Here is a 27,768-nt window from a genome sequence, read left to right as displayed (position 1 = left end):
CGAAATAGAATGGTCCAAAATCTTGGGGTTTGTGAACAGGTCCAAGAGGTTTATGCAGGACATGTGAGCCAGCCAAGCCCCGGACCTTTTAGTGATGGGGTACGAGTCTACCCAGGCATTTAACCCCTAAGGTCTTGGTCGCCACCATATATATATTTATANTATATATATATATACAGATTAAAGATTGCTATCCCTACTAAAGAAGTCATGATTGAAAGGTAACATTGCTGTTATCCAAACATCCTTATGTTTTATATATCGTGGCCTAAATAAAGTTTGCTCATCTCTAAAATAAAGTCAGATACAGTTCACGTGATATTCTCTTAATGTTATGCACTGAAGACAGGTCGAAATTCACCTGTAGATTATAATTTTCTCATTTAAGTAGTCGATATTTTTTATTTAAAATGCTCAACATCAAAGATGTTACACTATCGCCAATGGAAGACTCCATTTATGTGGTGCCTTTCAGAATGAATTACACACAGGTAGTATATTACATTGAAAGATCGATTATTATATAGAAAGATAGACAGGTAGAGAGTTTTACAGACTAGAAATTATAGGAATATCTTAAGGTAATCTATTTGTCTGCATAGGCACATCTGCTGAAGAAGTGTAGTGTTCTTGACTTTACCTCCATGACAATGGTCTTCATTTTGGTGGAGGTGCTCAATCCTGGTCCATCTTGGGCTGGAGGTGACAAACTTCAAAAACTTACTTTGGATCTCTTGTAACATGTTAGGTTTATTCGGCAAGTGATGCTGCTAGCAGGGCATGCATACAGAAGCATGGGCTTAACAGTGCTGCTGTAGAGGAGCTTTTTGTTAAAAGCATGAAGTTCCGTGAAAGTAAAGTAAATAACAGCCTCATAGCAGTTTTTCCACTGTCTATTCTGTCTACCACATGACTGGTAAACATTAGGCTGCGATGTTAAGCCCAGATATTTTACATAGCCTGTCCAGGGAATGCTATTTCCTGCTGCTACAACATGGTCGATTACTGCACATCTTCTTTTGGTGAAGAAGGTGGCTTCTGTTTTGGCGGAGTTGATTTTAATTTTCCATCTTTGGCAGAAGCAAGAATTTTTTTCGATATCAGTGCTGTCTTCTTGTTAATGTGCTTGTCCTCGATTAATTAGTCGAAGTTTCGATTACGTGGTAAACATTGGGGACCACTAATTCAGAGTCTAAGAAGGCAAATATTACACCTACGAATGCACCAGACTCCGTGATTAGATCTGCCTGGAGAAGCGCTGACTAGGCAGAATTCCACTGTAGTCCTAAAATGACCGCCTGTATCATTAAGCATTTCCAAAGATGTTCGACAGACTGAGGTGGCTTGAAACTATATCTATCCAGTAAAGATAGGCTGCCATTTATTCATGGTGTGAAAGAAATCTTTTGTTTCTAAACATTGCTAACTGTAAATCCATATCTTTTTACAGAAAGTTATTCTGTATACTGTATGATTATACTATTAATGATATGTCACTAGAAAAAACAAATACAATAAAAGACTTAGGAATATATTTAGTCTCCTAATTGTGCATTGATCAGCATATCAATTTTGTTAAAAGAAAAGCGCTCAAGATGTTTGGTCTATATTAAGAATTTCATGTGATTTTAATGAAAGACTGTATTGAAAATTACAATTAATTAAGGTTTATAGTGGAGATGTCAATGGCACGAGCGGGATTCAAACCCACAATCTTCAGCTTGATACGCCGCTGCTCTTCCACTTGAGCTATCATGACCTCGATCCACTTGGACACCACTTCCCATCACAACCGCACCTTTTGAATTTTCCCTCCTTTTTGCCATTTTTCAATTACATTTCAAATTCAAAAGGTGCGGTTGTGATGGGAAGTTGGTGTCCGAGTGGATCGAGGTCACGATAGCTCAAGTGGTAGAGCAGCGGCGTATCAAGCTGAAGATTGTGGGTTCAAATCCCGCTCGTTCCATTGACTTTTTTATCTCAACTAAAATCCTTAATTAATTGTAATATATTAATTGGTCAAGCGGACCACGAACTTAGTGAATTTAATGTATTGAAAATGTTATATTGTTCTTTTGTAAGGAGCATATTAGAGTATGAGTGTGTTGTCCGGAGTCCCTTTATAGCTCCCCGAATTTATCAGATTGAACTTGTACAGAATAAATTTCTCCGATTTGTTTCTTATAAATTTAAGGTACATAGGAATCCTCATACCTATGAAACAATTCTAAGGGCCCTGATGTTGCATAGATTATGCACTAGAAGACTAGTGATCGACTGTGTCAAGTTGAGAAGGAAACCAATAAGACAAAACACACCCTGAATTTAAATTATTGTTATAAATCTTTTAAATTTGTTTACAAATTAATAGATTTAAAAAATATCAGGATAAACTTATTTTTGAATAATTTCAAATCAAACACAGAAATATTTGATTTACTATCCAATAAACATATTTGTTTTTATTCCAGGACAATGTGTCAAAAACATGGGATCTCATTAAAACACATAATAGGTATATCTATATGTCTTTGTAACTACAATTATTAATATAAGATTGATAATATTTTATTTGTAGTTAACATTTAAAATGTTTAATATTGTGGCAAGGTGATGAACCTGCTTTATCATCTCTGATCGTTATGATTTGCCTTGTCAGACAATTTACAACACTTCACCATCGGCCAGACACATTCGACCTAATAAAAGTACTGATTGACAACATAATGCACAGACAAGGCAAATCAAGATGATCAGAGGCTCCCAAACCAACGCGATTTATTTTCATTTTTTAAGTAGGGCAATTTTCAGTTTGCAATTATGATTCTAAATAAAATACTTTGGCTACAATCTTAAAAAAATATAAGAAAACCACTCAATAACCTTAAAATAACCAAAGGTTCAAATTAATGACTGAATAACAACGGTACAATGTAGTAAAAACAAATGTCACTCAAACATGCTTCAACTTTGCACCTTCTACAGTGACAAACTGTTACTTCTGCTTCATTCTAGTTCCTCACTGAAGATGGCTGAGATGAATTTGAGTGGTATCAAAATTTGTGAGTGTAGACAGACATAGTAAGAGGCCGGTTAGACATGTGCCCACTGACTCGCAGACAAGACCCATTAACTTTAAAAACAGTCAATTTAGAAACTCTTTTTCTTTTAGTTATTTATTATTTTTAAACATCTCGAATCAAACTTTTGCATTTGCATTTTTCTTCACTTTATGGGAAAACATTGAATCATGGATATGTAACCTAACCCATCCCTAGCCCTAACAATTCTGTTAACCCTATCTAACCATACTTAATTCCCTAATATACCCAAATCCTAACGCTTCTTTTTTTTAATTTTTGCTTCCGTGTCATCGTATCACGTTTTTACCTGCAACCATAACTGCACATAGTGGTGCACTATATTACATAACATATAATAAACTTTATATTTTTTATACAGTGTAACAATCATTCTGTACAACACTACTCAGAATGTTTTGGTATGTGTGAAGCAATTTAGACCAGGTAAAAAAACAATCCTCTTAATTTTTATTTAAATATTTATTATATATCTTTATATTGGATTGCTTGATTCACAAGTGGTGCAAGTCCAAAAAATAGCTACTAATAGCTCTCAAAGGGCGCATTATAATACCTTTATTTACATCTTAAGTCCAGAACAATCAAAAATAGACTTAGGCGATTCAATTTTAGATATCATCTGACCAGTATCATGAGTCCAGCATTATTCACACTGACAGTGGATCAAAATCATGTGGTGATGGAATAATCATTCTTTCATCATTGAGGACTAGATAGATAGATGTATTAGCCCGAATGTATATTGTACTGCCCTCTTTAAGAGCTATTGAATCCCCCGTTCTTTGCTTAAAGCACACCAGTAAGTCCTAGTTCATCAAGGAGCTTGATTTGAAAGCTTGCTTTTAGTGGTTGATTGAGAACTTGATTCTGAATTTTAATAATTTTCAGAGCATAAAAAAAAGTCTCAGTGAGGGCTAAACATCAAAAAGATTATTATAATTATAAAAACACCTTTTTTTTTTCAAATTTGCTGTGGCTATTTTTTTTTTTTTTTTTTTTTTTTTTTTTTTTTTTTTTTTTTTTTTTTTTTTTTTTTTTTTTTTTTTTTTTTTTGGCAATTTAGTAACTTTAAATTGTCTCTAAAAAATCAGCGTTTTGGACTTATGCCATATGTGAAGCTAAGTTAAGTTTAAAGAAAATTTAAAATAACTGTTATTGTTTTACTGTTTCTTTTATTTTTTTATTATTGTCTAAAAAGATTGTTTATATGTGTAGGGGTTTATTTCAACAGCATTCTACCTGAAGATAGGAAGGAAACAATAGACACTAGCAGATATCCACCAAAGCTTGGCATGTCATTAGAATTTTGTTCTGGAATAGTTGATAAAGAAAAAAGTCTAGCAGAAATAGCTGTCGAAGAGGCTTATGAAGAGTGCGGATATAAAATCAATAAAAACTCATTAGAAAAAGTTAAATCGTACAGGTTTGTAATGTGCTAATTCATTTTTACAGGATAATAAATCTGTTTTATTTACAGAAACGCTATTGGTGTTGCTGGCGAAACAACAACACTTTTTTATACCGAAGTTACTGACGATATGAAAACAGGGCCAGGTACTAGTTTGTTATATGACATTTTACTGTCATCACTGGCCTTTTTAAAATGTTTTAATTCATTTCAATAATTCAACTCTTCTGACAGTACTGATTCTTATTTGTAGGTGGTGGCGTAGAAAATGAGTTAATAGAAATTGTTCATCTTCGCATGGATCAAATAGAAAAAATTATACGCGAAGATGAAGCCAGTAGTTCAAATAATGTGTCTGGAGAATTTTTATTCGGATTAATGTGGTTTTATAATAGACAGAGTAAATTGTAAGAAATCTTCCATGCAATTATGTTATATACAGGATCTCACAGAATTGTTTCTTCTCATGGACAAATGATACTTTAAAAAAAAAAATAAATTGCAAAGGAAAAAATAGGCAATTTAATACATTTTAAAAATATTCTTTTATACAGTCAAATAAAAACGTAATGTAACAATACAAATAAAAATACATTTGTTAATAAATAACAGATTGTTTTTAAAATTTATTTGTCATTTTTAAACATGAAAATGTTTTTTTCTCTTTGGTTCTTGGTTTTTTTTCCTTTTTCATCAAAGATTGCTTGGTTTATAAAATACCAACTTATTAAACATCCCATTTAAACCAAATTTACTCAAGGGTAAAAAAAAACTTTTTGTTTAAATTTTATATTACAAATTATAAGTTCAGTCAGGAGTTTCCTTTTGACTAGATTTCTTTTTTAGATTTGCCACATGTTTAGCTATTGACCCTTTACCCCTAGTTGAATATATTATCGTATTGTCTTTCACAACTATATCAGGAGCTGCATTATTTTCATTCACTTCTAATACCCTATTAAGTTCTTCATTTCCATTCTGTGTCTGTTTCTTATAATCAACCTCTTCTATATTTAAATTTTTATTTTGTCTTTTATTTTTTGTCACTTTTTGTTTGTCATCTGTATCCTTTGTAGCAGTATGATCAGATTTATTTTTATTTGTCACATCCACACTTTTATTTGAACCTGGAAGATTTTTTTTAGAAGAATTTGAGCCACTTACTGAAAATTCAGTTTCTTTTTCCTTAATTGGCACATCCAATCTAAGCTTTCTATCTTTACTGTCGTTTATTTTACTTTCTTTTATTGAAATATTTGCAACTGTTTCTGTACTCTTTGAAATAACAGTTTGTTTCAATTTATCTCCTTCAGGTGATTTTTCTTTTGTAGGCAGTCCATGTTCATTTGGTTTTGGTAACGTTTTTTTACTTGTAACATTTTTTTTCATTGTTTCTTCTGTTTTCCCAGTTTGTATTCCTTTCGCTTTTTCTATTTTACCTTCATTCATAGTTCCCTCTTCAACTTTTTTTTCTGTTATTAACACTTCATGTGTTCTTTCTTGCAATACATCTTTATTCGGGATTGTTTTTTCATTCAGAGTTGTAATTTCAGCCTCTGATTTCTGTCTGATTGTTTGTTTCTTTTTAGCATCCAACTCTTCAACCTCTCGATTTTCAACGGTATTTTTATCTTTTTCTACGTGTTCCTGTTTCTTATTCTTAACTGGCTGAGTTTGCTGTAGAAATAAATCAACTTTATCTTCTTCGGAAATAGCCGCTTTCTTTTGCTTTGTATGTTGTTTAACTTTCATAGTAGGTAAAACTTTTGCTATACTTTCATTTGGGGTGATATGCACTGGTTTTTTCTCAATTTCTTTTTCAGTTTCAAGGCTTGTCTTTTTAGATGCATCAATATTTAAACTCTGTTCCAACTTGTAAAAGTCTTGTAAAACGTTTTTACCATTTTCATCTGAACTTGCAGCTAGGAAGCCATGTTTATTGTCGGCTTTGTAGGTTTCTTTATTTCCTGTTTGTTTCAATACAATTTCATCTGAACTCGTTTTCTTTGTAACAACTTTGTTCAATTCTGGTCTTTGTCTGGGCTGCTTTTGTGGGAATGCACTTCTTTTCACATTCTGTTTAGGTTTAACTGTGTCAATTGATTCTTCATTTTTTCCTGCCATAGGTTTCTGTGGGTCCTCTTCAGTTGCTGGAATAACGTAACTCACACTTTCATACTGTACGTTGTTGCTAATATCGCCATGAAAAGATGGCATTAGTACATAATCATCCTGTTGTAAAATAAAAATCATTGGCCTCGTTTTAAATTTCATTGGAGGGAACGAGTTGTAATTGAACATGACGTGAGAGAAGCCTTCGACAAAATCTAAAATGGTATGCGTTTTGGTAAAAGGTTTCAACGTTTTTGAATATTTGCTCCTCGCTTCGACTAAAAGGTGAGAAAACATTAACATTTCTTTGCTCTCAAAGTTCAAGTTTTCAGTCTTATTGTATCTGAAAAAAAAAACCATAATTTATAGATGTAAATTAAAATTTTAGCCTATTATAATTCACAAGGAATTGACATCTTTATAAACAAAAACAAAAAAATATATACACTGATGTACAAAATTAACTTACCACCATAAATTTTAATGTATTTAGGTTTATTCATATTTTGTATACCAAAAATAGGTTTGGTTATATAATGACATTTAAAAATAAAAATGTTTTATCACCTAATAATTCTGAAGAAAAAATTATGGAATAAAGGAAGAAATAAATTTAAAAACAACGTTTAAAAAAATTTTGTCCCCTTTAATACTGAGGTTTCCACTTCAGGCAGGAATAAACGCCTTTGCATTCCTTGGAAAAGATTTCTGATAAATTCCTGAGGAATTCTTTCCTAATCATTTAAAACAGCTGTTTCCAAACTCTTCTGGGGTGTTACGACCTGGGTTTCGCCGTTGTACTCGTCACTTAAAGTTGGTTGCAAATGTGTTCGATTGGGTTCAAATTTGGACTTTGAGCTGGCCACACTAGCATCTCAATTCCAACCTCATTCAGGTAGTCATCCACAATATGTGCACTATGGGGCCTGGCATTATCCTGCATTCTTCGACTGCATTGCGAGAACCTCTGTGAAATTATAGATCTTCTTCACAGAACAAACAATTCGGTGTGGGCGTCCAAGGAAATGCCACCCCAGAACATCAACGACCCACCATGGAATACCACCTGAGGAACCATACAGCATGGAGCGTACTTTCTCCTGAGAGAACTCATCCACAATCTCTAATATCCAATTCACATGTTCCCGTGCCTGGCCATTTTCTGAGCTGTAAGAAAAGGTACACAAGTCGGTTGCTGGGCCCTGAGGTTATTTTCATTTAATCTTATTTTTAAAGTCCTGGAGAAATCAAAACGTTTCAGGCTAGTCTTATCTCATTTCCATAATGCTGTGGTTTCGTAGAGCCTGATGATGGATGAATCTATTGTCGGCAGACCAGGAAGACCTTGTCCTGGCCTTCTAGTGTGAAGCCCTATATTCTGAAACGCCGAAGAACCCTTCCTATTGTAGAGTGATTTACACTCTGTCTCCTGGTGACTTTGCGCTAGCTATATCCATCCTCTAATAATGTTAGGGCCCTGACACTGTCATACTCACTCAAACCCCTGACTGAAGCCATTGAAAAAGGTTTAACTATAAGAATAATATCAAATGAAATGAATGAAGGAAAAAGATTAACTAAAAGCGACATTCAGACAAAGCAGAATGGAAGGTCACAATGCTACTTTTTGTGCAAATTTTTGTGCAAAACATTAGTACAAAAGTAAACAAAGGAAGTTTTTCTTTATTTACCTTGTTTATTTATTATTTACTAATGTAGAAAGATAATGGATTTTATTAAAAACTAAATAAATTCAGTGGAGCATTAAATTTGTCTATCAGTGTATACACATAAAAAAAAGTTTCTTTCATGGTCAACAATAAACAAATATTAACAGTTAAAAACCTATTAACATGGCAAAAGTAAAGGAAAAAAAGACTAAACAACTAATTAAGGTTTTTAGTTGAGATAAAAAAGTCAATGGCACGAGCGGGATTCGAACCCACGATCTTCGGCTTGATACGCCGCTGCTCTACCACTTGAGCTATCGTAACCTAGATCCACTCAGACACCAACTTCCCATCTCAACCGCACCTTTTGAATTTTCCCTCCTTTTTGCCATTTTTCAAATTTTCATTTTTTTTTAATCTCAACTAAAAACCTTAATTAATTGTAATATATTAATTGGTCAAGCGGACCACGAAATTAGAGAAGTTAATGATATAAAATGAAGTATACATCACTAAAGCTCTCCGTGGCCATTTCATTTGTCGTCGAGAATCCAATCCGATTACACGATATTTGAAAAATGGCAAAAAGGAGGGAAAACTCATCAGGTGGGGTTGAGATAGGAAGTTGATGTCCGAGTGGATCGAGGTCACGATAGCTCAAGTGGTAGAGCAGCGGCGTATCTAGCCGAAGATCGTGGGTTCGAATCCCGCTCGTGCCATTGACTTTTTTATCTCAACTAAAAACCTTAATTAATTGTAATATATATTGGTCAAGCGGACCACGAAATTAGTGAATTTAAGACTAAACAACATTAAAACATAAAGTATATACAAAGAATTCAAGTATAAATGTTGGCAAATTAATAGTGATTAATATCATTTGCTCAAAATATACTTAAATGATGTTAAAATTATTATTTAATCTTAAATGAAGTTGATTAGTTCATTGCTTATGTACAATTCCATAAATATACTTACATCCAATGGTCATTCAATTGAGTAAACCTTGAAACTCCCGTCTGAGCTGCTAAATTATCTATATAAACGTGCGCATAATTCTCTTTAGGGACCAAACTATGCAGTTTAGTTATGGCGAATCCTCCTGGATAATTATATTGGGCGACGTTTAATAAAGTTGTCGTTACAAAAATATTAACCATGATATGGGAGACAGCACCAGCACAAAGGAACCATCTATAGAGTGATTTATACGCTCCAACCCACCTAAAACATACTCTCATTTAAAACAACTAGAAGTGAATTTTAAAAAAATAGTTTTTTTAAGCAGGTTGCTTTTGTAATTTGATATTAAATAACGGGTGAGAAAAAATTTTATGGAAGAGTAAACATGTGTAACAAATAAAACCAAGAATGGTGTATTGTATTGGTATGATGACTAAAAACCGCATAAATTAAAAAAGGCATACCAGCCCAACAGCCATGAAAACTGCACTCGATCTCCCACCCTTACACATTTATGTACAAAGGGTGTCTTTTGAAAAAGGATAACACACTTGTGAGGTCAAAGAAATAAACCAGATCCAAAAAAAAAAAAAAACCATAACAAATTATAAGAGAATTAAAATAAATTAGATGGCTGGTACCTGAGAGGAAAACTCAACAGGAGTAAAGGATCTAAATTACATCCTAGAAAAACTCCCTAAGACTAGTTTCAATTATCTTCCAAGCTGAGTTAATAAAAAAGAATATGAAAGGAAGAAAGATTTATATGTCAAGCAGCTATAAAAAAATATGTGGGAAAATTTGTTGTTTTTGATACGGTGATTGATCGGACCATAGAGCTGAAGGGCTGACTGTGGGGCTGCACATTGCTCTCACATTTCTATTTGAAAAGATCATCTCTTCACACACGTCGCCTCCCCCTAAAAAAACCTTCACCCCAGACATCACTGCAATGCCAAATGGTTTAAAAAAAATTATTGTTATAGACACTACATGTCTGTACTGGAGTTTATAAGGTACCACCTGTTGTGTTGATAGTGAATGTATTTATTAGCGTGAATGTGTAGTTTGACAGTTGATAGTGCAATATTGAGTACCCCATCAATTAGGTTTGTTTTATAATTGGTATAAAGGATGATAGAGTAATATTGAATACTCAACCACCTTAGTGAATGGTATGTAATAACATATAAGTAAGAATGTATTTAAGAATGAATGAGAGTGTGAATGGATTTAGGAACTGCATGGTGAATCGACGTCGCTGTTGATAGTCTCTGGAGCCCAAACTTGGTAACGGATAAGACTGACCCTGGACTGCCAACACCAGGGTGGGTTACTCGAAGTCTGTCGGTAATTTATTGCAAATTACAAAAGCTAGAAGTGACAGGCTCATAAGCCAATACTTAAAACCAACATAGACTCAAGTAAACCAAATTTGTGACCCAAATGAATTTAAAGAAAATAATTATGTAAGATCCAGCACTCCGTCCTTATCAGGGTCTCACCAGCCTCTGTCTTGCAGGAGGAAGCCTCAGTAGTTCCCTCACCCTCGAGGATCACCCAAGTCCACGCAACATATCAACTCTATCAAGAGAAACCAGAGACTTCAGCACATATCCTTTGAGAATCTGATGCACTTCAGCAAGGGAATTCTCGCACTAAGAGAAATGCTTGAAGAGGCACCAATGAAAGTGCTTTGTTTTGTGTAATAAATTTTAGGCTGTTTTAATTGAAAATAAATGAGTAATAAGTAAGTTTGAGAAAATAAATTACTTACAGTCTGTTACAAGCACAAGCTGCTGACAAATTAAGCATAGGAAATGTGTAGATGATAAAGCGCAATTCCTTATGTGGTAGAAAAGAAAATAGCATTATAAATACTAAGGAAGGGATCACCAACAGTCGAACTCTCTTCTCTGAAAGAACACCAAGTGGTACAAATACGACGCTCATACCTAAAGCTCTTGGCAAAGCTGAATAAAAGTACCACAAAAATGGAGATGTCTAAGATATTGATTAAGAAAGTCTTTTTTTTAGATATATTTTTTTTTAGACAATACAAATTACTGAAATCTCATTTGTTAAGGATACACCCCATTCGGAACTTTTATTGAGCACTGAATTAAACCAAAACACTTCTCCTTCCGGCCATGTGACTCTATTCCACATAAAAGAATCGATCCCAACAGTAAATAGAAAAGATAACAGAGAAAGTGGGAGGCCCAGTTTTAAAGTTCTGAAACACAAATGACAATTACCATCTTTCAATTCAGTTAATTATAAAGGCATTTGATGTATGTTAAACCAATAAATTTATTTATATTTTATTGACAATAACTACTAAAATTGATATTTAAATTATTTTGAGTTATTAGTATGTAGTTTAATGTGATTTAGTATTAAAAGATTATATTCAACTGATATGGGATCAATGATTATATTTTAACTTTTTTATGGTGATACTTGACCAAAAAATATTAGATATGCCCAAGCTTTCTTGCCAATAGGTACTAGGAGTTGAGAAAAAATATTTTTTTGGATTTAAATATGGTTTTCTGCCTTTGTAGAGCATGCATTTCAAAGTTATTTACATAATCAGTAGATTATTTTTTCTTTTATATCATTTTCATAAAAAGTTGAATTCAAGGTTCTTTTGGAGATGGTAGAAAGGAAAAAGTTGTTAGTTGCTTGAAAAGTATTTTAAGAACAAGAAAAGAATCAATCAGCGGAGTAAGTAAATTTGAGGTGCCTACTGAAAACAAAAGGTACATAATTTGTGACAACGCAATGCAGCAATCTAGGTTCAAATATTTTTTCAGTAAGAAACAAAGTAGATATTCATTTTTCACATTCCAAAAAACCACTTAATACAAATTTTTAAGACATCCAAAAATATTTTTTCCCCTAAAATTTGCACCTTATAGCCTGCGATTGTTTTTTTTAATCACAAAAATATTGATAACTTTAAACCAACTTGACCGATCTACAGGAAATTTTACAGGGGTTTAAAGCCCTATAAACTATACATAATGGCACTAACTTGGCCTACACAGATATAAAGAAAAATATAAAAAAATTGAGAAGTTTTTGTTGATTTCATCCTTGTTTTTCTCATTTACAACGGCATAAAATTTGTTGATATAGCCTGAAAGAAGAAATATTCTGCTTTCCAACAGCAGTAATAACGTTAAATTAGGATAAAATCCAGAGGAGTTATGATTTTTTAAGTAGAAAAAAACAATGGAAACAAAAAAATTGCCTCTGGCAGATCTAGGCTAAAAATGTATTTTTTATATAGGTCAAAATTCATATTTGTTTTACAGGGTGCTAAAACAAATCCAAATGGTTTTGTCAAAACCACAATTTTTGGCCATACTTTACTCAAAGCGTCTTTGGATTTTGTAACTGTTCATTTAGTTTATCTCATTTAATAAGACTGTTATTATTTCTTGTTCTACATAAAATAAGGCTTTTTTTTTGCTGATATTGAACCCTAAAAAAATGCACAACCTGACGCTAAAAATGCAATAAAAAACATAATTAACATTAAATGACAGTGGGTAGTCAGCAGAGAAGCCCTCGCGTATCAAGAGCACTGTCAATAGGTGGCCTTCGGAGGATCTGACTCTCATCCTAACTTGGTTAAGGATAGGCCATGCAAGGTTGACACATGAACACTTTTGAACCAAAAACAAAGGCATGTAGAAAAAGGGTGCTCAACACGTACCACCAAATTGAAGGGTGAAATTTCTTGGCTCCATAAGAGAGCACATAGGAATGCCACCTGGACAAACTATCCAAACTCGGTGGACAGATAAGACTGAGGTTTTTCCCTAGATTGCTAACACTCAACGTGGATAATTCTTGAGGTATTTAAGATTAAGACGGTAATTTATTTTAATTACAAAAGCTGGAATAAAGCCAGTGGATGGGGGAAAAAAAGGCAGAAAGCCATATTTAAAAAATTATTTAAAATATTTTCTCAACTTTTAGAGCTAGTCTAGTCTAATATTTTTCAACCTGATATCACAAGAAAAAGTTTCAACTAATGTGGTGTTCCCCTGTCTGCAGCCCCCCCCCCATTGTCAATATCTCTACTCTTAAAATTTTGTATGATAGAAAGAATTTCTGTGTTCCTTAAGTTTTATTACCCTTAGTAAATTTATGTGCAAGAAAAACAGCCCAATAGCTATATACATACCTTAACAATGTAATTTTCCCACATAGTATTTCTAAAATTAGTATACATCCAAAAAGGATCGCCAATTCAAATCTAAATATAATAACAGATATAGATGAAAATGATATTAGAGCTAAATGGTTTCCTCTGATCCAAAATGCAAATGCTAGTAACACTAAAAAGAAGAAAAAAAGGTTTTAAGAAATATATTTATACAAATGATAGTGTACAGAATAAATAAATACCAAATGGAAGAACCATGATATTTGGTAGAGGTCGACTTAAATAAAACATAAAATGGAATTGGGATAGTGTAATTACAACAAGCCAAGTAGTAACTTGCTTTCCATATTCTTTTTCAACTGTTCTTTTGAAAAAGTTAAATGAAAGTAACACGCACGATGCTAGTGCTGTACGAACTATAAACAAAAAATATATCAATTTATAAAAAAAAAAGAATATCATTATCAATTCAATTATCAATATCATCAATGAATTAAGGTCCCTTACCAAGGTATTGGCTAAAAATTTTCGTAAAACTGTGAAATCCAATAACTTTGAAGATAAAGTAAATTGGAGATACAATTAACGACAGCAACATCGGCCCAATAAAAGTTCGAGGTACAACACCAGGAAATTCATGATGGTCATACTGAAAGAAAAAGAAAATTACGCAATTTGTCTCATCTATTGGATTTATTTGCAAATATTCAAACAGACATGGATTGCCATGCATCTTTGCAATTTTAATTACATATGAGATTTAACTCAAGCAGTTATTCAAATTGTAATATTTAAAGGTTAAGCAGATGTTAAGAGAAAAAGCTAGCTTTAAATAATTATACTATTAAGAGTGTTGTATTGAAAAATTAATAGGCCTATGTTTTACACAACTATTTCAAAAAATTAATATAAACGCAGTCCACACATTAATTTACTTGAGTCATAAACGATGTGGTAATATTATTACATATGTACACTTAAGTCAATTAACAATCTCCTCAAATACATTTACATCTATTAAAAATGATAATACAAAAATGTATCATTCGTTGTAACAATAGTATTACCGCCCCCTCTTTAACATTTTAAATCAATTTTCATATTCAAATTGCAAGTCTCTAAAAAGGAGTGAAATTCATTTACATCACTCACCTTTCAATTGAGATAACTGAAGGGTGATTTGTGCATGTAAAGTTACAGAAAATAGCTCATATTATTAAACTTTATCTTCAATTATATTAAGCTGTGAAAGAAATCATAGGCAGTTAACTTTGTTAACTCGACATTTACAAAAACAAGTTAACTGTGATAACAATGGGTATATCAAAACCCTACAATTATCAACCATGTTCAGGTATGTTAGCCATGTTAATAAAATAAAGTATGATTTGGTATTGCCAGGTAATTCATTGAAATGGAACCATCAGAGTAATTTACCATTAAAAATTATTACTGTAATATTTTTTTTTTATTTTAGTTACTTATCAAGCAGAGTAAAACTATTTTTAGTAATAGCAGTTATTGAATACATATAAGCAGCAGCGACTAGCCAACAGAAATAGTATTATTACTATAATTTCGGGATAGAAATATTGTTTTTTATTTACTATTTAAGTTGTTTAATAATAATGAAAATACTTACCATATGGTATAAAGGTTTCTTAACTTACTATTATTATACTACAGTTCGTAAATCACCTACAAATTTAATACTTACTACGTACATTAAAACTTGTGACAATGATGTTACATGGTGAATTATCTAGTTGTAAACCTTTTTTTATACTTAAAAATAACTATTACTTTAAATACAAGGAGATATGGGCTGAATGGATTACAAAACATTTGTGATTTGGAGTTTTATTCATTGTAGAAAATCATTACAAAATAAATTTGACATAGTTCACAAAATGCATCAAAGCATGTTTATTGAATTTAATTATGGGTTTGACTAGCAATTTCAAAGACAAGACACAATTTACATTATTTACCTACAATAAATACGAATACAAAATATTAGGAATGTAATAATGTCATTTAAGCTTATTTATACGGTACACAATACTAAGGCAAACACAAAAATTAAAAACCAACAGTAAGTTCTAGATACAATATTATTTTAAATTAACAATTCAAATCATAAGAGGTACTGTTCAGTTTGAATCATTAGGAGTGATTTGCATACAGAACATTTAAGCAAACATTTCATTTGTTGTTTCGTGGGGTTTGGACAAACAACCACTGAAGATGTCGAAATGCATCTAACAGACTAAACTATTGAAAATAAACAGACTGGAATTATCAGGTATGATCCAATTACAAGATCACGATATTGCAGATCTCAACACACTATCTAACAGCTATTTGTAACCATCAGGTTGATCACATCCACCTATTCTGTCTTTCACAGGCTGGGTTAGTTTCAACTAACATATGTATATAAGCATCAGAAGGAAGGAGCAAATAAGACATATGTGAGTCAGTAGCAGTTATTCACTCCATTTCATTTCATCATCAAACGATGATCTACTGGCATCATGTCTTTATAATGTCAAAGTTTTGAATTATTATAATGGAAATTCTTACATGCGTATTTAACAAATAACTTAATCTGTTTGATGTTGCAACCAGTTTGCTCAATGTTGCAATAAGTTGCGCATTATTAATAACTGAAAAAACATCTTCCCATTGCCTTTAACATTAATGTTTTTGGGATGAAATTTTTTTTTGTATGACCGTTTTTGCAATGCCAGGGAGTGCTTTTGGTAGGGTGGGTATGGTTGGGTTGGTATGGTTAAGATTATGGGTGGATTAGGTTAGGTTAAGTAGGGCCAGGGGGAGGTAGGGTTAGGGTTAGATTAGGTAGGTTTAGTGTTAGGGATGTATTGGGTTAGATTAAATTTAGTTAGTGTTAGGTTAGGGACTCATTAGGTTAAGCAAGGTTAGGATTAGGGTTGTGTTAAGTTAGGTTAGATTGGGTTAGTGTTAGGGATGCATTGGGTTAGATTAAATTTAGTTAGTGTTAGGTTAGGGACTCATTAGGTTAAGCAAGGTTAGGATTAGGGATGTGCTAAGTTAGGTTAGGTAGGGTTAGTTTCAGGGACTTGTTAGTTGTGTTAGGGTTAGGGACGTGTTAGTTTAGTTAAGTAGGGAAGTAGGGAAGTGCAAGTTTGCCTGCTTGAAGCACTCTCAATTTATTGAATAAATTCAGTTCGTGCTTATCTCAACTTGTGTAAGGACATGTAGACCAAATTACTACTTTTCATTAGTCATTATTACAAAAACAGAAAAGATGAAAAATGTCAAAAGATTTGTCAATTTGCATACAGCTAAGACAAAGCTACAAATGCTTTAAATAGAGAAAAAAGTGTGCCATGGAATATGGATCAAATGTCAAATTAGTATTGGATATTATTTGGTTTGTGTATTGGATAAAATAATTCATCACAAGAAATATTGTTCATCACAACAAATATAATAAAAGCCAAATAAACGATATCGTTTTCTTTTTTTACTGACTTTATAAAGCTCCATATTGTTGTTACTTTATTTTTACAATTCATTAATGCATCAATATCAAACCTACCTAACTCAAGTTTCTCTTTGTAAAATTTCATGAAATTATGTTCAAGATATGAACGAAGTGAGAACATCTATCTAAATTAGAAGGCAAGGTATATCAACTTAGTTTACGCCCTTCATAATAATAAGTTTTAAACAAGTGCTTAAATACACACATGCAATATAATTACAAATCGCACATCTCACAAACCGATTTGGGGAGGATTGAAAGATAATGAAGTATTTATATTTGTGTCTAAATAATAAATTTAAGGTACAATTCTAATGCATTTTTTAAAATTAAGAATAACTAAACGATGTCCAGCAGAACTACAGCATTGTGTAACTATTAGCCTTGTATTAGCGACACATGGGATGTTCACTTAATTTTACTTTGGTCTCAATGAATGAAGGGATGGAAGTAAGATTGCTGTTGAACAAACAAAACTCCTTAGGGACAACTATTCCATCTGATGTCAGTCAAAAACATCTGAAACACCAAAAATTAATTTGTAGGTACGTATTGGTAAATGCCCTCAGAAATGACCACTATTTTTTTTTATAGAAAAAAAAAAATATATATATAATACTAGCTATTACCCACGACCTCATCCACGCGGGACTCTGTTTTAATGTACCTTTCTAATGCGATGTAGAGTGCTTGTATGGCTTTCTAATGTAATTTTCCGTTTCTCAAATTCTTCTCTTCTTCAGTTCACTTCGTACATGGTAAAAAAAGTCCATATAATCCCCTTAGGGATGGAATTTCAAAAAATGCTTTCTTAGCTGCTACCCCTGTCATTACAGGAATGCACTGTTGAAATTTCATCCCATTAGATCCAACGGTTTGGTCTATGCGTTGTCTATCAGTCAGTAAGTCACAGAAAAATTTATATATATAAATATATATTAACTTTTCTTTTAAATAAAGACAAAAGTTGAAGCAGAAGATGATTAAAGTTTTACTTCAAAATGTACAGCTACGCTGTCGCACCATTACATCCTCTTGTTCTTGTTAACCCTTTTGACTTTTTTTTAATGCAAACTTAGTTCTGTTTTCTCTTTTGATTAATAATAACATTTTTTAAAATACAGTCCTCTTTAGTTAATTAAACATGCTAATAATCCAAACCGAATCGAATCATCAACAATAAACAACTTAAATTTTTCAATAAAAAATGTTGGCCGTCGACAGCTGCATTAATCCAAGAAAAGAAACAATTTTATAATGGGTGTACCCTGATTACCATTTCAACAATTAAGCAATGCAAACAGAAAAATCTGAACAAGCCAAATTATATTAATCGAACATATTAATTCTACCTCTCAAACTTTAAAACTTTAGAATATTAAACTTTCTTTCAAATTCTGTTAGCAAAATCACACACTTTTTAACAGATTGCAACACAGGACGGCATTTTATGAAACATGTCAAAATCATTTACAAGCCTATTTTTAATAGTACCCAACTTCAATTTTCTTAAAACAAAATACATATGACAAAAAAAAAGTAAATTGATCAGATAAATTTTTTGTAATAAAAAGTCGTTTATTATGGCTTTACATCCCCCAAATTAATATGCCTACTGTTTATACTTATATATCCTTGGATTATAAGTGCGAATGTACTTGTCAAAATGACATAATTCATGTATAAAATAGTTAATATTTGAATAAAATTGAACAATGTGATTTTCTCAACACGCTAGAACGAGTTTTAATTTAAATTGATTTATAAATCAATTCAAATCATTACTGTGGTTAAATAGGACAAACTAAAAAAACACATGGGCTAGTTTTAATGCCCATTGTTCAATAACTTTTTGCAAACAATTTTCCACTCATGATTTTTTTAATAGTAATATCTTCAGAAGTATTATTTAATTGTACCCTGACAGTTTTTACTAAGCATTTTGTAACAATAAAATGTGTTAGTGAGGAAAAACTGACAGTTTTCAGATTTAAATTTTAATTCATTGCATATTTCCAGATCAATCTTGTCCACCAACTCGCCAACCTAACCTGACGCTCCTTTAAACTTCCGACAAATTATTTATTAATTATGGTAATATTGCCCATCAAGCACCCCACACCATCAATTTTCTGAGATCCATGCAACGGTCTCTGTGCTCAAGAAATACTTAAAAAATAATCAAAAGGTGCACAGATATACATCCATAGATGCCCAAGCTGCATTGACGACCTCCAGCTCCTGGGAAAACATAATGAGGTAGATGGTAGTCAGAGGTAGATGCAGGTGTGAGGACACGGGGGGATTGAGAGAAACAAATAGCGGACTAGGAAAAGGTAGGAGCCCCACACCCTTTGTACTGGAAGCGGAAATTGGCACGCCCCAAAAGCATGCTAAAAGCAGAAATGAACAAACAGAGAGAAAACAAATGACTAACTGACAAAAATTTACCTCTCCCTCGGTAGGCTTGAATTGAGTAAAACAATAAACTTTTATAGTTTATACTGATCATTGTCCATTCAATTACTGCCTCAAAAAATGAGATTAACTGAGCAGAAACCTGCTGACTCTGTCTTGAAGAAGCAGAAACATTGGAAGGAGTTGACTGTAAAACACTAACTTCAGAAACAGTACAGCCTCTCCAGAAGCGACACTAAACCCTAGTGTAAAAAGAAGATCAATTACTTTAAGGGTAGTGCGCTTTTTTGAGATTTAGAAAATAAAGAAGGGTTAATTCCATAATAGATCGACACGGAGGAAGAAAGAAAGACTGATCACCAGTGACCTCGAAGTACTTAAAAAAAAATCTAGAGGCCAATAGGACAAAACTCCATGAATTTTTTATGCTTTCCAATATGAGAAAAGTATTTGCATAATTACTTTTAGGGTCTCCAGGGTGATAAACCGTTAGATTGATGGTTTCCAATCATTTTGTTCATAATTTTTTTCTGCCTGTCAGATGCGTTTCGGCTTCACTCCACCTTCAGTTCTGGATCTGTGATTCGATAAACTGTTATCATTTCCGATCACCCTGATCCTCCTGTCCTCTCTGGTTCAATCTATGGGTGATTACATATACTGTGAAACATACGAGGTTTGACAAAATAACTCACAAACCCATCACTGAAGAAGACGAAAATCCAAAACACACGTCTGACAAACCAAATCGGCTGAGAAGGACCAAACTGCATTTATATAATAATCAATGCAGTCCATGTGAAAGAAAACTCAGCGGCAATAAAAAATCAAGGCAAAATTTGATTTTCCCCTTTTTTTTGGGGTAGCAAAAGTTGATCTTTAGTTTCTTCTGACAAAGATACCAAGGTATCAATGCTGTTTATCCAGTTCAAATTGTCCATGGTATTTTTTGCATTTTTATTCCAAGAAAGTGTTTTTAGGATTCTAAACTTTTTTTCTTTTTGAGGGCAAGGTCCGGTGTTTTTTAATTGAATCGACAGTTCATTTCAAATGCACATCCCCGAAAACAGAAGAAACTAATAAAGAAACAAAATAAATCAAAACTTACCTGGGTGAAATTGAATCTGTGGTAAATCAAGTCGTGCGTCGCTTGTATATTGAAGCTCTCTTCTACTTTTGTGAAAGGACATATCACCAAATGAACCCCTGCCACAAACCATAATAAAAACATGTCCAGGGTTTTTGTAAAATAGTCTGGAAAGAGAAAGATCGAGAAGAGGCTGAAAAAGATGCTGAGGAGGGCAAAAATAATAAAAGGTTAAGGGGGAACAAATGGATAAATAATAGATGGAAAAAATTCCACGACGACCTGACAGCTACAAGGGAGTTTTAATATATCTAAATGTCATTTTGTAGTTTTTGAAAAGATTGACTATTTTGGGAAAATGTGTGGTTTTTGATAAGATGATTGGTCGAACCATACGTGCTGAAGAGTTGACGGTGGAGCTGCACGTTGCACTGATAACAACTGTTAACCGAGAAGATTCCCATTTGAAAAGATCGTCTTCACACATGTCGCATCCACTTAAAAAATCTCTCACCCTGTACGTCACTGCAATGCCATCTGGTTAATAAAACATTATCCTTTTTTTAAATAATCACATTAAGTTGTTTTCCAACGATCCGGATTTCGAGCCCTTAGCTCATCGCCAGGTTGATGGATTTCTACAACCACGACTCTCGACATGAATTGCAAAACTGAACCCGCCAACGCGACGTTCTAATGAGAACCTGGTTTTTTAATGGCGCTCAATTTGAACGTGCGAAAAGCCGGAATTATAACACAAGTAAATATTATAATGGTAAATACTGTAAGAAATTAATTATAAATTAATGATTAAAGATCAAAGATAAAAAGTTAGAGTAATACCTTAATATTATTAAGTTATTATAAAAATAATAACAATTACAATAATTAATTTAATTATTTGGATGTTTAATATTATTTATGTACATATTTAAAATGGAAGGTAGATTAAAATCTATATATTATTAATGCATTTATCTCCATGTTCAATTTTACATTTTTTAATTTCAAATTTCTCGAACCAATCTAGTTCTCTCCCTTTGTTGAAACTATGTAACACTCTTGTATTTAAATTTGAATTGAAATTATGTTTTGTTTCTTTTAGATGGTCCTTCAATTCCGAAAATTTGTTCGATTTAGGCAAGTGTGCAAAATTTTATTGTCTTGTTCGATGAAAAAGGCTTGTAGGCACGTTTTTTAACGTATTTTTCAACGAAAAACGAAAAAAAATCTAAAAAATTTCTTGTCTTTTTCGATGTTTTTCAAGAAAAACGGAAAAAATCGAAGAGAAATTTTGTCTTTTTCGATGTAAACCGACCTGCTGGGTCGATTGGAAAAGGAATTAGTATTGTAGGACACGTTGTTTTCAAGAAAAAGGCAAAAAACCACAAAAAAAAGAAAAATGTTTTTTGTCTTTTTCCTGGGGAGCACAGATCCTGGGTAACATCCACAATCATCATCTTCATCACCCTTTATGCATTCACTCTCAACACACACCAAGGGACACAAAACTATCAGTACTATTGTTTACATGTAAACAATTTTTTTTTATATTAATAGTTGATCATTTAAGTTTATATAATTTTCTTCCCTTCATACAAGTTAAAAACAAAAATTGGTAAATCTAAGAACAGGCTGGAGGGAGAGAATCACGTCATTTTTCCAGCGAGTCGTCCTAAAAACGACGCCAGTTGCTCCCAGGCTTCTATCTGGTACATACGAACGTCCCGCTGGCATCTACAGAACATTGGTCCTCCGGGCCGGATCAATGTTCTGTAGACGCCGGCGGTAAAAGCCTTTTCTTCGTATATGTACATTATTTACAAGCACATTAATACTTAAAGTACTCACTTTCTATGATGAACTTATCCTCTAGAATTAATTCATTCTATTAATATATTTTAAAGGAAAATCACATACTGCTCTTTCCTCTGTACCTTTTCTTTGGATATTTACATCATTATCTGCATTTACAGGAGCATTAATGTGTATTTTCTACATCTAACTAATTCTGTAAAATGAATTCATTCTATTAACATTGTTTCATTCTACTAACATGAAATTTAGTATATCACAATTACAGTACTGATTAGAACCCTCGGAATGGGTCTATGATGTTTTTCCTTTAAACAATATTAATAGAAAGAATTTATTCTACAAGATAAGTTGAATGTTGAAAATGCACATTAAAAATCCTGTGAATGCAGATAATGACATCAAATATACTAAGAAAAGGAGAAGAAAGAGCAATGTTTTACATGTACCTATAGTTCAATATGGAAATTCACTCCTGAATATCGGTTTACTATTATTGAAATATTTGTACAGATGAAACACCGCTCTTTCTTCTTCTCCTTTTCTTCGTATATTTGACATCATTATTTCCATTTACAGGGGCTTCAATGTGTATTTTCTACATCTAACTTGGGGAATGAATTCATTCTATTAATATTGTTTAAAGGAAAAACTGCATATTTCAATTCTGAAGCTACTTATCTGTACTATAATTGTGATCTACTTTATTTCTTCCTAACCTTTCTTCATGTACTGTTCAATATTGAAATTGGAGCCTAAATAGATGTTTACTATTTTTGAAATATGTGTGAAAGTGAATCACTGAGCTTTCCTCTCTACCTTTTCTTTGTATATTAGATAGACATAATTATCAGCATTTACTCGAGCTTTAATATGCATTTTCTAAGTCTTCCCATTCTTACCAACTTAATTATGGATATTTCAGCATGAATGTTTGTTTTATTGCTTAGATATGTCTGCTTACATACGAGAAACAGTGCTCTTTCGTCCTCTCTCTTTCACTACATAGTTGATTCTTTTTCTTGAACTTTAATATGTATTATTATTATTATAGTGTATTATTATGCTTCATCTAATTTATATTATAGTAAATTCATTCTACTAATATTTTGTGAAAGAAAATCATTTTAATTGTACAGAGCTTTGGCTCTGCTGTAAGTTATATCCTAAAGTTTTCCAAGTTTCATTCTGATGCTTTTTAACTGTTCTATCCCAAAATCCCTCTTAATCTCTCTTTATGCACTGTTTATTAATTAAATTAATCACCTGAAAGTTAGAATGTTTAGATATGTCTTCTATGCAAGAGAAACACTGATCTTTGGTTCAATTATTTTCTTTGCATCTTTGATTCAATATCTTTTGTGTATTTTTTATATACCTATTGTTTGGCGAGAAATAAATGAATTTTTTACAATAGATAATTCTATTCTTTTAGACCTGGCATGTTTCTATCAATAGATAGATGTATTGTCCAATTTTTGCAAATACTTTTTGCCATCAATTCCTTTTGAATAAAAATTCCCTTCTTTAGAGTCAAAGAACATTTGAACACTTTCAAAGATTTGGAATTTAAAATTTTTTAATGATCGAAATAAATAGTAGTCCCAAGGTGAAATATTCGGAGAGTATAGCGGGTGTGATAAAATTTGCCATTTAAGATTAGTTATTATTTGTTTAGTCGTCAAAACAATGTTGAAGCGGGCGTTGTTGTGGTGAAAGACACCTTTTCTGTTTGCTCGTGCAGGCCATTTTTGCTTTATTTGAAGGTGTAAACAGGTTAGCTGTTCCCAGTTCAATTCACTATTAGCCATTTGGCTCAAAATGCATGGTGCCGGCGTCCCACCAAATGCACTGTACATTTTTCTTTTTTTCCGTACATTTGTTGTTTTGGAACGACTCGGGACCGTTGACCGGGTTGGCAATAAGCTTTTTCGTGGACTATGTTTTCATATATGATCCATTTTTCATCACATGTTAAAAATCTTTGAAGAAATGGGTCATAAGATTGACAACGGAAGAGTGAAGAGCAATTTGAAATGTGATCCGCCAAATTTCCTTCCCTTAAATCAAGCAAACCAGTGTTAGACTTTACTAACATTACAAAATTAGTACCAAACGCTACAAATTTTCAACTGTATTGTTCCCTTTTTGGAATTCGTAAAAGTAAACACCTTAAATGCTTTTCATCCAGATATCGTTACCTAGTAAATTATTCATCACAAAGAAATCGAAAAGAGAAAGTGAGGAAAAATAAAGCCTTTCAATTTAGGTATTAAACAAGCGTATTTGTAAATGAAAATAATATAGGCACAAAATGTAAATATTGAGCTAATTAATCCTATAATTGAAAAACGACATTAATCCCTTGCCAAGCCAATAGTAACTATAACAGAGTAATTCCATACTATAAATATTAAGCAAATGGAAAACAGTTTCACCCTGATCTTTCTCACATGATATATCCTAAACCTTTACCTACTGTCCATTTTATAAAAAAATCAAGTAATGTAAAATCGACTCATTTATGACTGCAGTTGACATAAAAATATTTCAAAAATAACTTAAAAACTGAATAATAATAAAATTCCTTTTTAATAATGAATATGGTGGATATGGATGAGATTAAAGATAACAGCACTGCATGGTGTATCTTTCTTTACTAGGAAACATCTGACAGAACATTTAAAGTAGGACCTCTTTCATAATTCACCACTTTAACAATTTAAGGGAGAAGGATATGCTATTTAAATTGTAACGGACACTCCACTCAGTAAGTTGTCTTTATTTCCAGTGTTAATATACAAATTGCCACCAACATGGCGTCGTGAGTAAACCACATTAGCCAGTCTAAGCCATTAGTTTCTCTTATTTTTTGCCAGTTATTTGTTTTGGCATCAGATGCTATATACAACGGTTGTAAACATCTAATAGAAACGTTCCGCCTGAATTAGGTTAGGTACAACTTATTTTGTTTTCAACATTATTTTTTTACAATAGAGATCTTGATAATATTAACTGCAATACTGAAAAGGCTTGAACCATGCCCTTTTCAATTTGTGTAAAAGAAAAAAAAAGCTTATGAGAACCAAATATATTGGGCTTTTAAATCAGCACTCTGTTATTTGTTTAAAGACAGATAATAAATAAAATAAAAATAATAATAAAAGAAAAAGAACATTTCGAATATAATACATTACTTTTAGGGCTATAGTTCTTACATACATATTAAAACTTATGGCTAATTCTATGATTTGATTTAGTCAATAATTTTCAAACATATGATAAATAATTTGACTACTGTTAAGTGCACCAAGCTGGTCGAAAAATTGCACATTTTGTACAAATTCGCCACCTGAACATCTGCCAATTAGATGGCACACCCGTATACTACACACTGATTCATACATACTGAGCCTTATCATCCCCAGTCTTATATACAATATCAACATTTTTTTATTTATTTTATTTATTTATTTTTTTTTGACATCATGTAATAATGGCATGCCAACATTAATGATTTGGTATAAAATTATCACTATGACAGTGACACTGTCGACCATAGTTCATATTATATATTTTAAATTAAATTTCAGAGCTGTGAATACCAAGTTTTTGTTTTATTTTAAAAGCAAATCATATACTCAATTTGATTTCAATTTTGACATTAACAACTCTGCCCAGAGGAATTATCTTAACATTCTTTTACATGCTTTTCCATTATATTACGATTAAAATTAACTACTATTTTTTTAATAATTATTTTTACACAATTTTTAAAAAATAATTTAGTGGTTTTATTAACAGTAGGAAAGTTGTATTAAGAAAAGTCCCAGCGATTAAATGTGATGGAGATGAAATAAGAATTCAATTTCTGTCACGATCGAACATTCACTTTTAATTTTTGTTTCAATATATGTATATATTTCTTTTTTTTTAAATAAGATTCTACTTGTTTTTGAAACATGAAACATCATAAAAGTCTATAAATTACATTTGCAACAATTACTTTAGGAAAATATTTGCAAATGTCATATGAAAATTATCAAAATATAATTATATAATAACGTAATTACACTATTTACAAAACATAAAATACTGATGATTTATGAAGAACTATAATTTTTTATTGTTACAACTTTGCATATTTGTTATACATTTTATACATTATTTTACACTAGATAAAATGCACTGCCAGAGCAGATTACTTTTTTCTTGTATTTTCTTCTCTTTCTTACATTTTATTATAGCTTGAATGAAATGCCAATTATCTATGCAATAAACAAAAACAAAACTGTTGTCATTGAAAAACAAATTACGGATCATATCTTTTGTAACGATCAGTATTTGTCGTTTTGACAAAACTTAATAAAATTATGACTCGTTTATTAACATAAACAAAATTGTTAAAAAAAAATAAACTTTATAATAGATATATCCAGTAGATTTGAAATGGTCCCATCTACTTTTTTTTTAAGGGGGGTGTAAATGTAAAAATAAAAACAAGAAAACAAACAAAAAAAGTTTTCCGGTTGAAATTCAGGTTTTATGTTAATCCAAGTTAAAATATTCGGTTTTTAACTGATCCATAATTTGTTTTAATGGTAAATTCTTCCTTCGGGGAAAAATTTCTAATATTTTTATGGGTTTCTGCTAATTTTGTTAAATCAAAACAAAAAAAGAAAACTGAGGAACACAATTGTATCAATTACAAAATAAAAATACAACCTGGTCTATACAAGCCGAACAATTTAACACAATATTGATTTTTACATACGATACAGTCAGTGACTATTTGAATTTTTTTTTTTTAATTTTTTAAAATAATTTTTATTAATCAATCAACAGCAAACTGAATAACAGCCTAATTATTCATAATTCAACAATAAGTTACACATACCACAGATCAATTATTTGATTATGCATTTATATTGTATTAACTTTAAAATTTAGAAAAATTTAAAAATGAATTACAAAAAAAATTGTTGGGCAATATATATATATAAGATATATATATATATATATATATATACGTAATTAAATGTTAATTGGGACTTAAAAAACACAATGAACAACAATATTGCAGAACAATTATTACAATATTGACATATTTACAAAAACAATGTTAAATATTAGAAGTTCGGTACTCATTATTGCATAGTTGTCTTATATAACAAAACAAAAATTACATGCACTCTTTAAAAAAAAAATAATAATAATAATAAAATATAATAATTATTATACTTACTATTAAAAATTATACTAAGACTTCAAATAGTCAAAATAAAATAAAAACAACAAACATATAAAAGTTATTATACAAATGACTATTGCCTTGTTTGCTTTATAGTCCTATCGATGTCATCTTTCAGTAAAATTATCATGTATTCTACAATTAAAATTTCTTTAGGAAACGAAAGGAAAACAAACAGCGATAAGATGTATTAAGGTGTAAGTAAAAAGATAAGAAACTGTAATG

At 31.7% G+C, this 27,768-nt stretch overlaps 2 protein-coding genes across 5 annotated transcripts; one reads left to right on the top strand and one right to left on the bottom strand.

Moving 5' to 3' along the window:
- Window positions 1-214: 214 nt before the first annotated feature.
- On the top strand, window positions 215-4,988 carry LOC106666659 (uridine diphosphate glucose pyrophosphatase-like). Of its 2 annotated transcripts, XM_014394004.2 has the most exons (6): window positions 215-491; window positions 2,472-2,515; window positions 3,463-3,527; window positions 4,320-4,527; window positions 4,582-4,658; window positions 4,766-4,988. In XM_014394004.2, the coding sequence occupies exons 1-6, from the start codon at window positions 411-413 to the stop codon at window positions 4,921-4,923; spliced, it is 633 nt and encodes a 210-aa protein (XP_014249490.1). In that variant the 5' UTR covers window positions 215-410; the 3' UTR covers window positions 4,924-4,988. The 2 variants fall into 2 exon arrangements, with proteins under 2 accessions (XP_014249490.1, XP_014249491.1); XM_014394005.2 differs by lacking the exon at window positions 3,463-3,527 and having other exon boundaries at window positions 228-491; window positions 4,336-4,527.
- A 319-nt stretch (window positions 4,989-5,307) lies between these two features.
- Window positions 5,308-21,070, bottom strand: LOC106666615. Of its 3 annotated transcripts, none has more exons than XM_014393915.2 (9): window positions 20,874-21,070; window positions 20,499-20,644; window positions 13,948-14,089; window positions 13,683-13,856; window positions 13,459-13,612; window positions 11,349-11,493; window positions 11,035-11,261; window positions 9,273-9,518; window positions 5,308-6,967 (listed from the first exon to the last, which is right to left on the bottom strand). In XM_014393915.2, exons 1-9 carry the CDS (start codon window positions 20,962-20,964, stop codon window positions 5,320-5,322), a joined length of 2,973 nt encoding a protein of 990 aa, XP_014249401.1. In that variant the 5' UTR covers window positions 20,965-21,070; the 3' UTR covers window positions 5,308-5,319. The 3 variants fall into 3 exon arrangements, with proteins under 3 accessions (XP_014249401.1, XP_014249402.1, XP_024082027.1); XM_014393916.2 differs by having other exon boundaries at window positions 20,869-21,065; XM_024226259.1 differs by lacking the exon at window positions 20,874-21,070 and adding an exon at window positions 19,424-19,632 and having other exon boundaries at window positions 20,499-20,587.
- Window positions 21,071-27,768: the final 6,698 nt, after the last annotated feature.

Source organism: Cimex lectularius, unplaced genomic scaffold (assembly GCF_000648675.2).
Source record: "Cimex lectularius strain Harlan isolate CLEC.00 unplaced genomic scaffold, Clec_2.1 scaffold117, whole genome shotgun sequence".
In the NCBI taxonomy this organism is placed as follows: Eukaryota; Metazoa; Arthropoda; class Insecta; order Hemiptera; family Cimicidae; genus Cimex; species Cimex lectularius.
Note: the sequence above shows the minus strand (reverse complement) of the source record. Positions and strands in the feature narration are given on the sequence as shown.